The sequence below is a fragment of the Xenopus tropicalis genome, chromosome 1, assembly GCF_000004195.4.
Source record: "Xenopus tropicalis strain Nigerian chromosome 1, UCB_Xtro_10.0, whole genome shotgun sequence".
NCBI lineage: Eukaryota > Metazoa > Chordata > Amphibia > Anura > Pipidae > Xenopus > Xenopus tropicalis.
In genome coordinates, this window is record NC_030677.2 from 1,063,271 (window position 1) to 1,081,813 (window position 18,543).

General features: G+C 42.7%; 1 protein-coding gene across 6 annotated transcripts in view; it reads right to left on the bottom strand.

The window, feature by feature from the left end:
* Positions 1-3,007: 3,007 nt before the first annotated feature.
* Positions 3,008-18,543, bottom strand: part of MGC69493 (protein) — a 46,254-nt gene continuing 30,718 nt past the window's right edge. For 5 of the 6 annotated variants that reach the window (XM_031897495.1, XM_031897492.1, NM_001004786.1 and 2 more), the window contains exons 5-8: positions 17,621-17,787; positions 16,213-16,326; positions 3,994-4,083; positions 3,008-3,499 (exon numbers count right to left, since the gene is read on the bottom strand). In XM_031897495.1, coding sequence (XP_031753355.1) covers positions 3,041-3,499; positions 3,994-4,083; positions 16,213-16,326; positions 17,621-17,787 — 830 coding nt within the window. In that variant the 3' untranslated portion in view covers positions 3,008-3,040. The remainder of the gene's footprint in view (positions 3,500-3,993; positions 4,084-16,212; positions 16,327-17,620; positions 17,788-18,543) is intronic. The other variant, XM_012958860.2, reaches the window with a different exon arrangement.

The window sequence follows — 18,543 nt, forward strand, 5'->3', positions numbered from 1 at the left end:
TAACAAGGAGCATGTGGGCTGGAAGGTGATCTAGTCCTGGCTCAGTCCTGTGTTTATGTTCCTGGTCACCAATCAGCACCAGAGACTTAGGGGCCAGAAGCGAAATTACTGGATTAGTTTGTCTGGTACAAAAGAACGGGGACATTGTCGGTGTTATAGCCCTGATGTGCATGGGCCCTATAGTCTATATCTCACCTGGGCATTATAGTTATGATTAATTATTATATAAAGTGCAATTGATGTTAGCCAAGAGATACAATGAGGGACAGTGGGCCAATGCGCTTTCCCCCTACTTTCAAAAGAGCAATAGACCTGTAGCAATAACTCTGCTGCTCTCTAACAGACAGAGGGGGAGGATAAGACTGAAACTGCTGCACCACCATCTTCAGGGCCAACCTCGGGGCACAGGCCCACAACTTTAAGTTATACGGGCCAATTTTAGCTGCTGATATCGGTCCTTTAAACATGAGGGGCCTCCCTGACCGACATCTAGCCTGAAATTGGCCAGATCTCATTCGAGCAGGTTTGATTTTTCCGTTGGATTAGGGTCCACATAGACTAAGAGAAAAATCCTTTCATCCTGTGCTGGATGATCCTTACTCACCTTACCTCCTAGAATTTACCCCTTAACTATATTGGTGCCTGTCGGAGACGTACCATGTACATACGAGCCTCATCATTCTATCATTTGGGTAAATTATATCTTGTGTGGATAAATGTGCAGCCATAACTCCTCCGATGATAATATCTCCTGTCTGAATATATTCATATTCCATGGGCGACTGAATTATCCTGAGGTGACAGGCAGGATTGGGGGGCTGATCTGTAGAGCTGCAGGGTCCCACACACAGGATTATCAGATAGATCAGCACTTTCAAGGGACTAGATGGAGCAGTAATTCCCAGCATTGCACCCTGATGTACCCCAGAGGGTCAGTGTCAGTGAGTTCCACAGGGGCCCCAGGGTTGGGCTGTGTGTGTAGAACAGAGTAAGGGGCCCGGCTCATCCAACCCTCATTTTATAGAGAGCAGAGAGAGGATTTGCCCCAGTAACAGTCAGTGGCACAGAGAGACACAGGGGCCCCAGGGTTGGGCTGTGTGTGTAGAACAGAGTAAGGGGCCCGGCTCATCCAACCCTCATTTTATAGAGAGCAGAGAGAGGATTTGCCCCAGTAACAGTCAGTGGCACAGAGAGACACAGGGGCCCCAGGGTTGGGCTGTGTGTGTAGAACAGAGTAAGGGGCCCGGCTCATCCAACCCTCATTTTATAGAGAGCAGAGAGAGGATTTGCCCCAGTAACAGTCAGTGGCACAGAGAGACACAGGGGCCCCAGGGTTGGGCTGTGTGTGTAGAACAGAGTAAGGGGCCCGGCTCATCCAACCCTCATTTTATAGAGAGCAGAGAGAGGATTTGCCCCAGTAACAGTCAGTAGCACAGAGAGACACAGGGGCCCCAGGGTTGGGCTGTGTGTGTAGAACAGAGTAAGGGGCCCGGCTCATCCAACCCTCATTTTATAGAGAGCAGAGAGAGGATTTGCTCAGTAGAATGAATATAGGCACAGCCACTGATGGGATCATTGGACTTTTCTGGAACTATTCATTTATGGTTATTTTCTCTGTTTGGTGGATAAAACATTTATAAAGACATGTATATTTATCTGCCCCAAGTGATGAGGAACAGCAACTACTGTCCAACTAACCCCCTAGGGAAAGTTCTCCTTAGAATGAAAACATCCCAGAAGCACCACAACATGTATTAGATATTATTTCAGGTTTCTATTTCTACAGCAAGATCTGGGGAACTGGGGAGGGAGTAGGAGACATATTGAGGTTCCAGAATGGAGGACATTGATAAAATTCTTAATAGTTACTAATAAATCATTGGAAACCCAGAAGGACAGAGGCAACATTACCTAGGTATCTCAGGAAGAGGTTGCACATCCCGGTACAGGTGAGAAGGTTCAATTACGGGGACACTATACTTTCAAATATGTGATATATGCAATGACTTGCCCTTGTGGCCTGATTTACGTGGGTGAGACGACACAGATGGCCAAGTCACGCATATCTCAGCATAAACCCTCAATTAATTTGGGAAACATCAGTCTACCAGTTTCCAACCATTTTTTTAGATATGAGACATTCTTCTGACCAATTAAAGTTCATGGTGTTGGAAGGGATTCCACCTATAAAATATGGAGGTGACTGTGAGCAGAGAGAGGAGTATGGGGGATACATGAGCTTAAATCTCTGGCACCATATGGACTGAGTAATGATTATGATCTGTAGCTTTTTGGGAAATTGAATCATGGTATTCTGGTTGTTTTTTTAAGTTTTTAACATAGAGTACTGGGAATGTAGTAACGTTATAGGGTGAAGGATACCATGATGTTGTCACTTCCTGTACCGGGTCTATTTAAACCTTTGGTATGGGCCAGTGATTGGGTGGAATTATAAGCTTCTGTTCAACCTACATCTTGGCAGGGTTCCCAACCATTGTTTTCAGTAATGTATAGAAATTTCTTGGCACAGAGACAGGGAACTGGGGTTCTAACCAATGGCCCATTGCTGTTACATGTGCCAGGGCTGCATATTATTGCTCCGCCCCTATTCTGACATGACATCCCTCTCCCTGGTTTTGTGCAACTGTAACTACAGGGATCAGTGCTGCTTATTCCAGAAGAAAAAACAATCTAGGGATGGGAAAAGATCAGTGGCTGAGGGACAAAGTTATATTGTGAAAAAGAACACAACTACATTTGCAGTGATTGGGCTGGACTCTCTCTAAATCAGCGGTTCTCAACCTGTGGGTCGGGACCTCTTTGGGGATCGAACGACCCTTTCACAGGGGTTGCCTAAGACCATCAGAAAACACATATTTCCAATGGTCTTAGCAGTAATTTTATGGTTGGGGGTCACCACAACATGAGAAACTGTATTAAAGGGTCGCGGCATTAGGAAGGTTGAGAACCACTGTTCTAAATAATCCCACACAGAGAAAAGCACAAATGTATGAACAACCAAAACTTTATTCTTTGCGCCCTAAACATCGGCTGAGACCTGATTATGTTTACGAGGTAAATACTGTAAAATCTCAGGTGTGTCCTCCTTGGTCCAAGGACAGGTGGGCAAGTGGGAATCTGTTTCTGGGAATTCAATGAACTCAGATCTGACCTCAGGACGGGTGGGCAATGGGGGGATGCTGATGGTGATGGCGGGAGCTGGCAGAACATCAGAATCATTCAGGCGGAATTTCTGGACTAAACCTTTTGGCTTCCTGACACTGGGTTTCTTCTCCCCGTGCTCTTCAGAGAAGCCACTATGGTCCTTGTGAGAAGAATCTTTTGGAGGATGGTCAGGTTTTTTCCCCTTTTGGGAAGGATGAGGCTCATCATGGGCTTTTCCAGCTGCTCCAGGCTTTTCTTGGCCCTCTAACTGGATCTCTCTTCCACGAATGAATGCATGAGGTCCATGATAATCGGTTTCAGGAGACCTGTCCACCTTAAAAGTACAGAAATGGCAACATTCAGATTTACACAATACTGTCTGCACGGTGATCTTTCTTGCTCATCGTTTCTTTGCTCCAATACTCTACTCACATTTCCATTACTATAATACTCTCCTCATATTCATTTAGATCTGCTGTTGGAGGGACACCAACCTTCTGATTTATATTTAACCAAACCTATTGCTTATAAATGTAAATTATAATTGTGACTGCAGCTTTAGGTTTCCCATGGGCCACACAGAAGTCTCCCTTCTGCTCATATCTACTGATCTCCACTATGTAGACCAAACCCAAGTTGTGCTTCTGCTTCCCATTTTGCTTTCTAGAACTTTCCCTTTCATTAATAGGTTTCTTTTCTCTTTATTCTTCTAGTACAGGTATGGTATTCGAGGTTTCCGAGAAATTCTCACACTAAGTCCCTTAGTGTCCATTAGCGCCTACTAATGTACCACAGCATAATAAACCCAACCGAACAAAATATTTATACCTTGGGTTCATAGACTTCACAGGTAACCTGCTTGTCTTCCTCGCCCGTATAGTAGTTGGTCGTTAGCCAGCCCCAACAGAAGCCAACGCGCTGCAAGAAGAACACACAAGCAAGTCATTTTTTTTATTCCTTCTATACCTGGGAGTTCTTACGCTGTGCATGATGGGAATTCTCTAATCACATACACCAAGCGATTATAAGCCCATCTGCCTATTCCCTCAGTAGAGACTCACCGTATGCAGTAAATGTCCATGGGCTCGTTTGCACCTTTTTATGGATCCAATGCAAGAACATTTTTTTGCTTTGACTAAAGGTGGCCACACACGTGGCGATTTCCGATCTTTCGTGCAACCATCGGTCGCACTAAAGATCATACAATCGGCCACTAACCATTCAGGGCTTAAACGGCAGATAAGGAGAAACAATAGGATTTCTACCTCCTTCTGCAGATTCAGCCCTGAAGGCAGATTTTGATCAGGCACCTTCTATGGCACCCGATCAAAATCTTTTAACCTGGCGATCGGCGAGTCGACCGATATCAGCAGCCTCCTGCGATACTGCCTCGCCGACTTGCCATACACGCACCAAATATCGTACGAAATGGGGTTTCTTGGATATTATTGGTGTGTGTATGGCCAGCTTAAGTCATTTCATGAATTTGTCCTTACTATGTGTCTTTAGATAGAAGTCTAGTGCCTCTATTGATGCAGCCCACAGTGGTAGAACTACTGGCACCTTCAGGGTGGCTCCAGGTTTCCCCTTCATCAATAGGCATCCTTGCATGGGATCTGTGCTGTTTATATCTTATCTGATGCCATTTTAATGTTAGATTGTATGCATTAATATTAGTTTAGCTGCTATGTGCTGCCACCTAGTGCCCCCTTTGGGATAGTTGTCCATATGTTAATCCTACACATCATTCAAGGTTAAACCTCCCCCCTAAAGTTCACAGGAAGTGGAAGAGTAGCCATTTTGAGCGCACACAGGCAGCTCACAAGCAGAGGGACAGACCTTAGGATCCTTCACCTTTACACAGGCCCTGGTTACATAACCGTCTGTAAGTAAGATGCTAGGTTTCCTGTATGTGTTTACATGTGTGTATATGTTGTACAGGTTGTGATGCAATGTTATTATGTTGTTTTACAAAATAAACTCTTCATAAGGATAAAGCATTCAAGTTATTCAACTCACAGAGCAGTCTGAGTATTCTTTGCTGAGTCTTATGTGGAGTGTGTTAAGCTGGCTGGTTAACCTATATTACGCAAGGCACAGTATAGTGTGGAAACAGTACAGTAAAAAGACGGTTGCAGCAGACCTGTATACAGAAGCGACTGCATCCTAAACATGAGTCTGAGATCGGGGAAGAAGTATATACCTGAGGATGAGCCCCCCATGAGACAGCATGGCAGGGAGAAAGCTAGCGCCCAGCAAGATGAGTTACGGTCACATGCATCCAAATCATCTAGGTCTAGCAAGATGTCTGCAGCGAGTTCCCTAGCACTCAAAGCACGAGCGAAGGCAGAGGCCACACGTGTACAGCTAGCCTTTGCAGAAAAAGAAGCTAAGGGGAAAAGAGCAATCGCAGAAAAACAGGCTAGCATGAAAAGAGAAAACGCAGAAAGAGAAAGAGAAAATGCAGAAAGAGAAAGAGAAATGGCAGAAGCGGAAGCAGAGCTGCAAATCCTGCAGTGTCAGAGAGAAGCTGCCGCAGCAGCAGCTGAAGCTGCGGCCTACCTAGAATCATATTCATCAGAGAGTGAGGGAACCCATGAAGGCCCAGAAATGCCAGAGAAACCTCTTTCCACTGCAGAACGCGCAAGTGAGTACGTTCAGCGGGTTTCTAGTATGCCAACCACTGAACGGTCGATTAAAACTGAGCCAGCAGAAGTATATAGGCCTAAGCCGGCAGCAGTTACAAGTACACCAAGGCAGCACTACAGCACCAGTGATGTCAAAATATCCAGCAGAATACCCAAGAGACAGAATTCAGAGTTTCCCATTGCCTCAGCCTAAAGATTGTGCACCTGAGCAACAATGCATACAAGATATCACTAAATATCTGCTACGCAAAGAAGCAGTCAACTCAAGCTTCATCAAGTTTGATGACTCCCCTGAAAATTACTGGGCTTGGAAGTCCTCCTTCCAGAATGCAATCAAAGATTTGAACCTTTCAGCCTCAGAGACGCTTGACCTGATGATAAAATGGCTAGGTACAGAGTCAGCCGAACATGCAAAAAGTATGCGCAGAGTGCATTTGTTCAACCCTTCAGCAGGACTTGATATGGCTTGGCAGAGACTAGAGAAAAAATATGGCTCACCAGAAGTAATTCAGCGAACATTACAAAAAAGGTTAGATGCCTTCCCCAAGCTGACCAACAAAGATGCCAAAAAACTAGAACAATTGGGAGATCTTCTTCTGGAGATAGAGTGTGCCAAAGAAGAGGGATATCTGAGAGGTTTAACATACTTGGACAAAGCTATTGGTCTTAATCCCACGGTGGAGAAGCTACCATACCACATGCAATTAAAGTGGGCATCTGTTGGAACGAAGTATAAAGCAGAAACAGGAGAAGATTTTCCCCCTTTCTTTGTGTTTTCCAGGTTTGTGCAGCAACAAGCACAGATGAAGAATGACCCCAGCTTTGCCTTTTACAGCAACCGCGATCAATCACCTAAACCTGAAAGGCCTTACAGATACCACGGAAAGACCTCTGTGTCCACACACAAAACATTTGTCCCTACAGAAACCTCACACTCTCAAGCCAGCAGCAAGGAGGGCAGTATAGAGAGCCCTGATAGACAATGTCCAATTCACCGAATGCCCCATCCTTTAAAAAGGTGTAAAGGATTCAGAGGCAAACCTATAGGTGAAAGAATGTATTTTCTCAGACAGAACGGCATCTGCTTCAAGTGCTGTGAAACCACCAAACACATAGCCAGAGACTGTAAAATATCAGTGAAGTGCTCAGAATGTGGCAGCGAGAAACATATTGCAGCTTTACACCCTGACTTACCTGCGCCACCAGCAGAGACTGTACGAGCTGGGACAGATCACGGCAGGGAGCTTAGTGACAGCTCACCTCCTCCAGTAATGTCTAAGTGCACTGAAATCTGTGGCACAGGTAAGAGCTTCCGATCATGCTCTAAAATATGTTTAGTGACTGTGTTCCCCTCTGGACAAAGAGCGAGCAGTGAAAATGTACGCAGTCCTTGATGAACAAAGCAACTGATCTCTTGCAAAGTCAGACTTTTTCAACATCTTCAACATTAAAACTACTGTTGCTCCATACACTTTGAAGACTTGTGCAGGCGTTACAGAGACTGCAGGCAGAAGAGCCACAAATCATTTGACGGAAAAACACAGCTCCCTTTGCCAGCATTAATAGAATGTGATATGTTACCAGATGACAAGGAAGAAATCCCTTCTCCAGAAGTAGCTTATTACCATCTCCACCTCCGTTCAATTGCCAACCTCATACCGGCTATTGATCCTGAGGCTTCCATACTTTTGCTCTTAGGAAGAGACCTCTTACAAGCACACAAGGTGCATGAGAAAATCAATGGTCCCTTTAATGCCCCTTACGCACAAAGACTTGAATTAGGATGGGTAATAGTAGGAGAAGTTTGCCTGGGATCTACACACCAGACTAATAGAGTCAGTACCTTAAGAACGTCTGTGTTGCTGAATGGGCGTAACACCTTGTTGAACCCATGTCAGAACCGATTCACAGTCAAAGAAAGTTTTGATAACCTAACACATTTCAGTGACTCTTCTGTGTGCAGCCAAGAAGACATCAGCTTCAATCCATTGACTGATAAGCTAGGAACAACAGTGTTTCAAAAATCAAAGAATGATGATAAGCAAGCTCTATCCATAGAAGATCAAGTGTTTCTTCAGATCATGGACAAAGACACCTATCAAGACGACAGCCACAGCTGGGTCGCTCCATTGCCTTTTCGTACACCCAGGAGTAAATTGCCTTCCAACAGAGAGCAAGCCATGGTACGTCTCGCCTCACTTCGCAGAACTCTGCATGGTAAGCCAGGAATGAAAAGAGACTTCACAGAGTTCATTAAAAGGATGCTGGACAATGACCACGCTGAGATTGCAAGACCACTGGAAGAAGGTAAAGAACACTGGTATCTGCCGATGTTTGGCGCTTACCATCCACACAAACCTGATCAAATAAGAGTTGTATTTGACTCCAGTGCTGAGTGTGAAGGCGTCTCTTTAAATAATGTACTGTTAAGTGGCCCTGACTTAAACAACACATTGTTAGGGGTCCTCATACGCTTTAGGAAAGAACCTATTGCCTTTACAGCAGATGTGCAACAGATGTTTTACTGTTTCTTGGTGAGAGAAGACCACCGAGATTATTTACGTTTTCTGTGGTACAAGGACCATGACATAGACAAAGAAGTAGTTGAATATAGAATGAGGGTCCATGTCTTTGGAAACAGTCCCTCTCCTGCTGTTGCTATATACTGCATGCTTAAAGCTGCTCTGACAAGTGCAGAACAATTTGGACAAGATGCCAAACACTTTTTGTTGAGACACTTCTACGTAGATGATGTCACACACAGTTGAGCTCCAAACATCTCCGGACACAATATGCTGCTAAAACCAGGTCTTTATTATTCCATCTAAAAGCTAGACGCCTGACGCGTTTCGTGCGCGCACGCACTTACTCACACATTGCCTATGAGTAAGTACATGCGCGCAAGAAACGCGTCAGGCGTCTAGCTTTTAGATGGAATAATAAAGACCTGGTTTTAGCAGCATATTGTGTCCGGAGATGTTTGGAGCTCAACTGTGTGTGATATAGATTCTCCCTCCAGCTACGGGTTCGGGGCCCTGAGCACCCGGACCACTTGTGGACTCTGGTGAGCTTTTTCTGATTCTGCATTATTTATAAATCTTTATTTGGGGCCCCTCGGAGATTCTCTGCAATTACGCTAGGTCTGGGGTGTTTACACCTGGACCTTACTTATTCATTTGGTACGGGTTTTGATTTTTTGGGGCTTCATTCGTTATTGTTTACTTTTACTTTATTATAAATATTATTTAAGTTTTGGGCTATTATTTGTTTTCTTATTATGTAGATGATGGACTTGCATCTGCCAGCACCCCGGAGATAGCGATTGACATTCTGAACAATGCAAAACAGATGTTGGCAGAGTCTAATCTGAGACTTCATAAAATTGCATCAAATAGCACACAGGTCATGAACTCCTTTCCTGCTAATGATAGAGCTAAAGACCTCAAGGACCTTTGCCTGGGTACAGACACCCTGCCCCTTCAGAAAAGTTTGGGACTGAGCTGGGACCTAGAAAGAGACTCTTTTGTCTTTCAGGTATCTTCTGAAGAAAAACCTTTCACTAGAAGAGGAGTCCTGTCTACAGTGAACAGCCTTTACGATCCTCTTGGGTTTGTAGCACCTGTAACTATAAAGGGTAAGGCACTAGTTCGTGAACTGTCATCTTAAAAATGTGATTGGGATGCATTACTCCCACAAGAAAAACTACACGAGTGGCTTCTATGGAAGGAATCCTTACAAGCTTTGGAACACATAGAGATACCCCGGTGTTATGTGTCTACTCCCCTGTCAGCAGTAAGTAGAAAAGAACTGTATGTATTTTCAGATGCATCCAACACAGCGATAGGTGCTGTAGCCTACTTGAAAACAATTGATGTTTGCAATAAATGTTCGGTTGGATTTGTTATGGGGAAGTCTAAGTTACGCCCCAAACCAGCACACACAATTCCACGTCTGGAACTATGTGCGGCTGTTCTAGCAGTAGAGTTGTACGAGCTCATCAGAGATGAAATAGATAAAAACTTGCTGTGCGATTCTTTACAGATAGCAAAACTGTACTAGGTTATATCTGCAACACCTCCAGAAGGTTTTTCTTGTATGTAGCCAACCGAGTGAATAGAATCAGTCAAGTAACCCATCCTGATCAGTGGTCTTATGTGCCAACAGAACAAAATCCTGCAGACTGTGCTTCAAGGCCTACAAAAACTATTCACCTGCAGAATTCTATATGGTTCTCAGGCCCTCCATTTCTCTACCACACAGACAGAGAGGAGTTAGGAAATTCAGCAGAAAATTACCCACTTATAGAGCCTGAAGCTGATCCTGAAATTAAACCTACAGTTGCAAGCTTCAACACCAAAGCTTCTGACACCTTCCTCCATTCACATGTCTTTGAGAGGTTTTCTGACTGGATGTCGCTGTTTAAGACTATTGCCAGACTTATCCACGTAGCTAAGAGTTTCCAGAAAGAGCCAAGCAATATACACTGTAGAGGTTGGAAATGTTTCCCAGAGAAAGTCAACTCAGAGGAGATCTCGCAGTCTAAAGCTACAATAACACAATTTATCAAATAGCTTCAAAAATTCATTGTTGCCGAACACCTGGTATTTACTACCTTATTAATTTATATATACAAAAAAGAGAACTTCATTTGGTGACTTTGGCATTAAAATATAACCTTTAATTTCATTAAGTTAAAAAAATGATCAATCTAAAATTAGGATCCACCAAAACTCCGAAAAATCAATGATTCATTAAAAACAATTCATTTATAATGAGAGCGGATAATTTCAGTATTTATAATTTCACCATTTCAATCCCAATTATTAGATTATTTCTCACAATTCATTTGGGATCCAGCGAAGATAAATAAATAGCTCCACATATACTGATTCCACTCTCAGGAGCGCTTATGCTTAAATAGTTAATTAATTAATTATTCTATTTAAAACCACATTTAATACGGGAGATAATTCATTAGGGATAAATTCCACGACATTATTCTCATTTAATTGCATATGATAGGAGATTCATAGGTATTCGCAGGGTGGGGAATCATATCCACATGAGGCAAACACTAGTTTGTTAAGGTATCACACAGCCTGGTTCCTATCCCCCAAAAATCGCTGCCCTACAGCTTTCTCCCACCCCCAGGCTGTATACCCAAGCAGTTACCATTAAATCAACCAATCAAATGGGGGGTATCAACACATCAAGGGCTATCAGAATTTAGACCAACAGGAATACGCAGTCTCATATATCTACACGCTCAGCGTGGTATATATTGTTTAAATTGGTTCTCATTAAAGGTTGTGTTGCGGAGAGACAGACCTCCATATATATATTGGCGCAATCACACCCAAACCGCGTTCAGCCCCCTTCCCACCGCTTCTCCTAACATACTGTCGCTCAGTCCCGTTCTCCCTCAGAGGCTATCATAGACCGGCGCACCTAGTTTGACGTCACTAGGTAGCGCACAACTAAGCTTCCCTAAGCGCTCCTTCTCCCATGACCCGCCCAACGCGTTTCGTCACTAGCATGCGACTTCATCAGGGGCAATCATTGGTTCTTTTTCCTTCCTAAAGGTGTTTATATAGAAAACTCCAAATTCAAAAATCGCCACCCACTTCTGACGTCTCTCATAGCTTCGCCTTAACAGCCCTTATTCTGCATAAAGTACAACATCATTAAATATATTAATTACTAATTCCCAATTAAGTATATTAAATCAATATTAATATTGGAATAAAGTATATCATATATATATGATTTTTATTTTAGCCCAAAATCTCATAATTCAACAGAAAAATTACTAAAAATAAGGTTTTCATATTTTAATAACAACGATATGAATTATTTTTACTTTTAATCCATTGGACATCTAATTCTTAGCAATGAAGGGTGTAAATGTAAACCCCTCATTTAGGCCCATAGGGGACCTCGTTTTTAATCTGAAAATCCATTGGCATTCTTTTTTTAGGAGAATATTATCAATGTTACCTTTCCTCTCTGACAATTTTACTTTCTCAATTCCAAAGAAATATATTTCCAAAGGATTTGAGCTGTGAAAATCTCTCATATGTCTAGCAAGAGGAGTATCTTTTTTATGGACAATTGTCCCTACGTGTTCCAAAATTCTCTTTCGCAACTCTCTAAAGGTTTTTCCAATATACATTTTTGGGCATTTACACACAGCAGCATAAATTACACCAGAAGTCCTGCAGTTTATAAACTGCTTAATCTCATAATTTCTTGCCGAGATTAGATGTTTAAAATTCTTCATAGGTTTCATATATTGACAAGCCTCACAATGATGACATTTGTAGGATCCTATAGTTGGAATTAAAAAATGTACCGGTCCAGCTGGTTTTTTATCCACATAATGACTATGCACTAACAGATCAGATAGACTCATAGCCCTTCTAGCTACCATCACAGGTTTATTTGGCAACACATCCCTAAGATCTGAGTCACTTTTAAGTATATCCCAGTGCTTTGCCAATATTGACTTTATCTCTGACCACTGATTATTATAGGTCCCAACACATCTAATTTCTTTTGAGGAAGGAACAACAGTCCCAGTATCAACATTTATAAGGGCCTTTCTATCTGTCTCCAGGGCTCGTTGGTATGCCCTCTTTAAACATGATGTTGTACTTTATGCAGAATAAGGGCTGTTAAGGCGAAGCTATGAGAGACGTCAGAAGTGGGTGGCGATTTTTGAATTTGGAGTTTTCTATATAAACACCTTTAGGAAGGAAAAAGAACCAATGATTGCCCCTGATGAAGTCACATGCTAGTGACGAAACGCGTTGGGCGGGTCATGGGAGAAGGAGCGCTTAGGGAAGCTTAGTTGTGCGCTACCTAGTGACGTCAAACTAGGTGCGCCGGTCTATGATAGCCTCTGAGGGAGAACGGGACTGAGCGACAGTATGTTAGGAGAAGCGGTGGGAAGGGGGCTGAATGCGGTTTGGGTGTGATTGCGCCAATATATATATGGAGGTCTGTCTCTCCGCAACACAACCTTTAATGAGAACCAATTTAAACAATATATACCACGCTGAGCGTGTAGATATATGAGACTGCGTATTCCTGTTGGTCTAAATTCTGATAGCCCTTGATGTGTTGATACCCCCCATTTGATTGGTTGATTTAATGGTAACTGCTTGGGTATACAGCCTGGGGGTGGGAGAAAGCTGTAGGGCAGCGATTTTTGGGGGATAGGAACCAGGCTGTGTGATACCTTAACAAACTAGTGTTTGCCTCATGTGGATATGATTCCCCACCCTGCGAATACCTATGAATCTCCTATCATATGCAATTAAATGAGAATAATGTCGTGGAATTTATCCCTAATGAATTATCTCCCGTATTAAATGTGGTTTTAAATAGAATAATTAATTAATTAACTATTTAAGCATAAGCGCTCCTGAGAGTGGAATCAGTATATGTGGAGCTATTTATTTATCTTCGCTGGATCCCAAATGAATTGTGAGAAATAATCTAATAATTGGGATTGAAATGGTGAAATTATAAATACTGAAATTATCCGCTCTCATTATAAATGAATTGTTTTTAATGAATCATTGATTTTTCTGAGTTTTGGTGGATCCTAATTTTAGATTGATCATTTTTTTAACTTAATGAAATTAAAGGTTATATTTTAATGCCAAAGTCACCAAATGAAGTTCTCTTTTTTGTATATATAAAGCTACAATAATCTCTTCTGTTCAGCACGAATATTTTAAAAAATAGTATACCTGTTTAAGTGAGCATAATGCACTTCCGAAGCAAAGTAGGCTTAAGAAACTCAGTCCTTTTATTGATAGAAATGGACTGATGAGAGTGGGCGGCCGATTGTCCTTTGCGGCACCGACTGAACAAGAGAAGCAGCCTGTCATTATACCTCATGATCATCACATTGCCAAGTTGATTGTGAAACATTATCACAATAAAGTGGCACACCAAGGGCGTCACATAACAGAAGGCGCAATCAGAGCTGAAGGTTTCTGGATCCTTGGCGGCAAGCGTCTGATATCCGCAGTGATCTACAAGTGTGTCATAAGATGGCAGACTTGCCCGAATACAGAGTGACTCCTGAACCACCATTCACCAGTGTAGGCATTGATATTTTTGGTCCGTGGTCAGTGGTAACCCGCCGCACAAGAGGAGGTAGTGCTGACAACAAACGTTGGGCGGTTCTCTTTACATGTCTGTCAACAAGAGCTGTACACATTGAACTGATCGAAACTATGTCAGCTTCCAGCTTCATCAATTCTTTAAGGAGATTCTTCTCAATTCGTGGTCCAGCAAAGTTGCTCCGCTCTGACAGGGGAACAAATTTTGTAGGAGCTTGTAAAGAATTAGACATTTGCATAGCTGACTCAGGAGTACAAGACTATCTTCAGAACAGAGGATGCACATGGATTTTCAACCCTCCACATTCATCTCACATGGGAGGTGCCTGGGAAAGATTGATAGGTGTAGCCAGGCGTATTTTGGATGCAATGTTACTCCAAGATAAGTATACACGTCTAACCCATGAGACTTTGAGTACCTTTATGGCAGAAGTTATGGCCATTATGAACGCTAGACCTCTGGTACCAATCTCTTCTGACCCCGACAACCCCATGGTTCTTACTCCTGCAATGCTCCGGACTCAGAAAGTGAACTCTTTGTCAGCCCCTTTTGGTAAATTTGAAACAACAGGACTTCATGTAAAACAATGGAAGCAAGTTCAAAATCTGGCTGATACTTTCTGGAAAAGAGAGTACTTGTCTAACTTGCAAAGCCGCAGAAAGTGGACCCAAAATCGCCCAAACATCCAAGTGGGTGATGTCGTGTTAGTGAAAGTCAGTCAAGAAAGCAGGAATGAATGGCCTGTGGGACTCATCATCAACACTCTGCCAAGTAGAGATGGCAGGGTTAGGAAAGTGGAAGTAAAGATTGTCAAACAAGGGACTGCCAAAACGTATACAAGGCCAATTTCAGACATTGTTGTTCTTGTTTCTGATAATACTTGAATTGTGTTCTGCATAGCAGTAAGTTATATAGTGGCACATTGAGATATGCCAGGCAGGGAGTGTGCTGTTTATATCTTATCTGATGCCAATTTAATGTTAGATTGTATGCATTAATATTAGTTTAGCTGCTATGTGCTGCCACCTAGTGACCCCCTTTGGGATAGTTGTCCATATGTTAATTATACACATCATTCAAGGTTAAACCTCCCCCTAAAGTTCACAGGAAGTGGAAGAGTAGCCATTTTGAGCGCACACAGGCAGCTCACAAGCAGAGGGACAGACCTTAGGATCCTTCACCTTTACACAGGCCCTGGTTACATAACCGTCTGTAAGTAAGATGCTAGGTTTCCTGTATGTGTTTACATATGTGTATATGTTGTACAGGTTGTGATGCAATGTTATTATGTTGTTTTACAGTTTTACAAAATAAACTCTTCATAAGGATATTCAACTCACAGAGCAGTCTGAGTATTCTTTGCTGAGTCTTATGTGGAGTGTGTTAAGCTGGCTGGTTAACCTATATTACGCAAGGCACAGTATAGTGTGGAAACGGTACAGGATCCATCAGAACAAACGGTGCAAATACGCACGGAGAGCCCATTTTTGCACAACCACAATTGTGGGTGCATTCAAAAATGGGTCCTAGAATCTTCCCATACTGTACCAGTGAATCATGTATAGGGTGTAGTAAACTATACCTGGCATATGTGGGTGCCAGCAGTACGTAGGTCAAACCACTTAAAGAACATCTATGGAACAAAGGGACTAATATCTTTCATTTTTTCTTTTGCTCTGATGGGAACATCTGTAACAGGTATAGAGAGGATAATACTGGGACCTAGGGGATGGAATTAATAACTATTTTGAATTAAAAATGAAGTAATGTGGATCTTTATATTGAGGACTAGACAACCCATGGGTCTAAATAATGATTTTAATGTGTCTTATTTCTATCAATAAAGGTGCCACATCTTCTTTGAACCAAAAATATTATATTTTTTGTCTATTCTTATCCAATGGTTTTAGGGTTTCTCCCCATAGCGCCTCCTACGAGTACCTAACTGTGATTGGCCGGGTAGGGTGTATATCCTGTATATTGTTCTCTGTTGCACCCAGACCCCTCATGGTTACTGGTCAGCTAATCCACACAATATGGCTTCACTATAAAAAGCCTTTTCAGTAGATTGTAGGCCAGTTGTTCTTAACCAAAGACTTAAAGTGAGTTTATAAGTGATTGTGTGATGCTGAGAGAGCCTGTCTGACTGATTAGGAACCAACAGATTCTATTCTGCCCCTTATCTACTGAACCATTGGCCCATATTCCAACCTGGCTTGCACCTTACACTTCTCTCTCTGCCCCATTATTCCCCATCACTTACCGCATCTTTGTCCTCCAGGAACTTGCAGTCCATCAGATTCACATTCTTCTTGGTTTTCCGGCACTCCGTTTCCTTTATGGTAAACATGATGAAATAGAACGGTCCAATCACCCACTGCAACCAGAACCACAGACACCAGACCTGTAGTGAATATCTCTCCCCAGCCAGACATTCCTTTACTCCTGCATACAAATGAGCATACAAAGCCCCTTACCCCATTACCTAGTCTAATGAACACTCTAACCATGCAAAGGTTTCTGCTTTGACTATCAACCCAGCCAAGTTGGAGATGCTGCCCAGCAATTTGCCCAAACATACCATGAAGCTTATTGAACTGACTTTTGGATTTAAGAATATCTACAATACCTGGGTGTTAAACTTACGCCTTTATAAGACTAATTTTCATGCATAATCTGTTGAAATGGAACAAACATACCATATCTTGGATCGGTTGGCACTATTACCAAAAATTCTTTACCTGTTCAGGACTTCACCCATACTATTGATACTACAGGATCTTCTCCCGATATTCTCACCTAAGGGTGGCCAATATCAGGCTAATTCGGGGATAGGCATCTGTCGGTTCGGGGACCACATCAAAGTGCTGATGTGGTTCCTGATCCGACTATTTTTCCATCGTTAATGCCCCTACATGGGCTGATAAGCTGCCGAATCGGTCTAAGGAACTGATATATCGGCTGCTAGAACTGGCCCGTGTATGGGCACCTTTACACAAGCTGAGATGAATGCCTTTCTATGGCAAAGCAATAGCTAAAAAACCAATGTGATAACATAAAGCACATACATAATGGGGGTCTATCAGCTCCTAATTTGGTAAATTATTACTGGGCATCCAGAATAGCAGAACTAACCCCTATACCTCAAAGAGACCTCCCAAATTACGATAGATATGTTACGTATCCGGCTCACATTTTTTTATTAAAAATCCATCTTGGTTCCATAACTGGAACCAACTCGATGTACAGACTGAGCCACATATCCTGCTGGCAGCAAGGTTGCTAATAGCCAGTAACTGGAAGAAGCCCAGACTCTCACTCAGCAGCTTGAGAGCAAAAATAATAAGAATCACCTCCAATGAAAAGCTTAAGTAGATGCTAAAGAATGACATGGAAGTCTATGATAAAATGTGGCTCCCATGTGGCGAGCTGTTCACCAGTACACTATATCTGTTCCATTACATACACATATAGTGTGAAAATCAATAAAAATATGACATAAATGGATACTGGGAAATTGCATAGAATTATGGAGTTACCCTTTAATTGCCATGAGTCCAGCAATATTCCACAGCCGAAATGCACTAAAGGTTATGTAACTGTGAGGTGGACCCACAGGATGAGATTAGACCTAAGGCATAAGGACAATCTCATGTGATGGCCAATCCTACCTGGAATGTCTCACTCTCTATATGGTCCAATCTGAAGTGCCTGGTGCTGTTGCTCTCCTTGTTGAAGTCCCCAAGCAGTTTCTCGGCCATTTCTCTTGTTTCAGAGCGGATTCCCCATGTGGGGATTGGGCAGTCGGGGCAGGTCTGGACGATGACGCTGAGAGGAACTGGGAACATTGGAGCAAAATAATCTTAGATATCCCATTGCTGGTTTCTAACTGGGAGGAACATTTAGGAATGGGATGAAATAACTTCCATGTGAAGGTCTGGTGATGGGACTGGACCGGGGCATGGTATGAGGGCAATGTAGAGAATCTGCCCCACTTGCTACATTTACACTCACTTTCACACACTGCACTTGCTCTTAAGGAGCTGCTCTGATGCTGGATGTTTTGTAGAGCATGTAAAGGGCCACTTGCCCCACTATAATCTGTTGTGAAGCTGAAGCTATTGGCTACCAAGCCATAATGGCCTTTTGCTACTGCATTGCCTCACCGTAGGTTCCTTCCCTAAATTGGCCAATCCCCACTCACTAGGTCCCATCCCCTTTGCTAACCTGTGCATGGTGCCTACCTGTCCCCCCATCCCAAGACTAAGGGAGACCCATCATACCCTTCCTTTACTCACATGAAGACCAATTGCAAACTGTCTCAGAATAAATCTGTCTACATCATACAAGTTAATTGAAAGGTGAACTACCCTTGGCTACCCATGGCTAAATGTCTAGTGCTGCTGTCAGTGGCTTTCTATGTACTTGTGAATAACCTTTAGCTTTTGTATTAAAGTCTAAGAGAACTCACCTTGGGGTAAGTATCAGTGACTCACTAAAATACTAATGATGTTCCATCGCCCTATGCAGTACATTGCATGGGGGAAGCAAATGGAGGTCACAGGGTCTTTGGGAGGTCTCACAACTCAGTAGA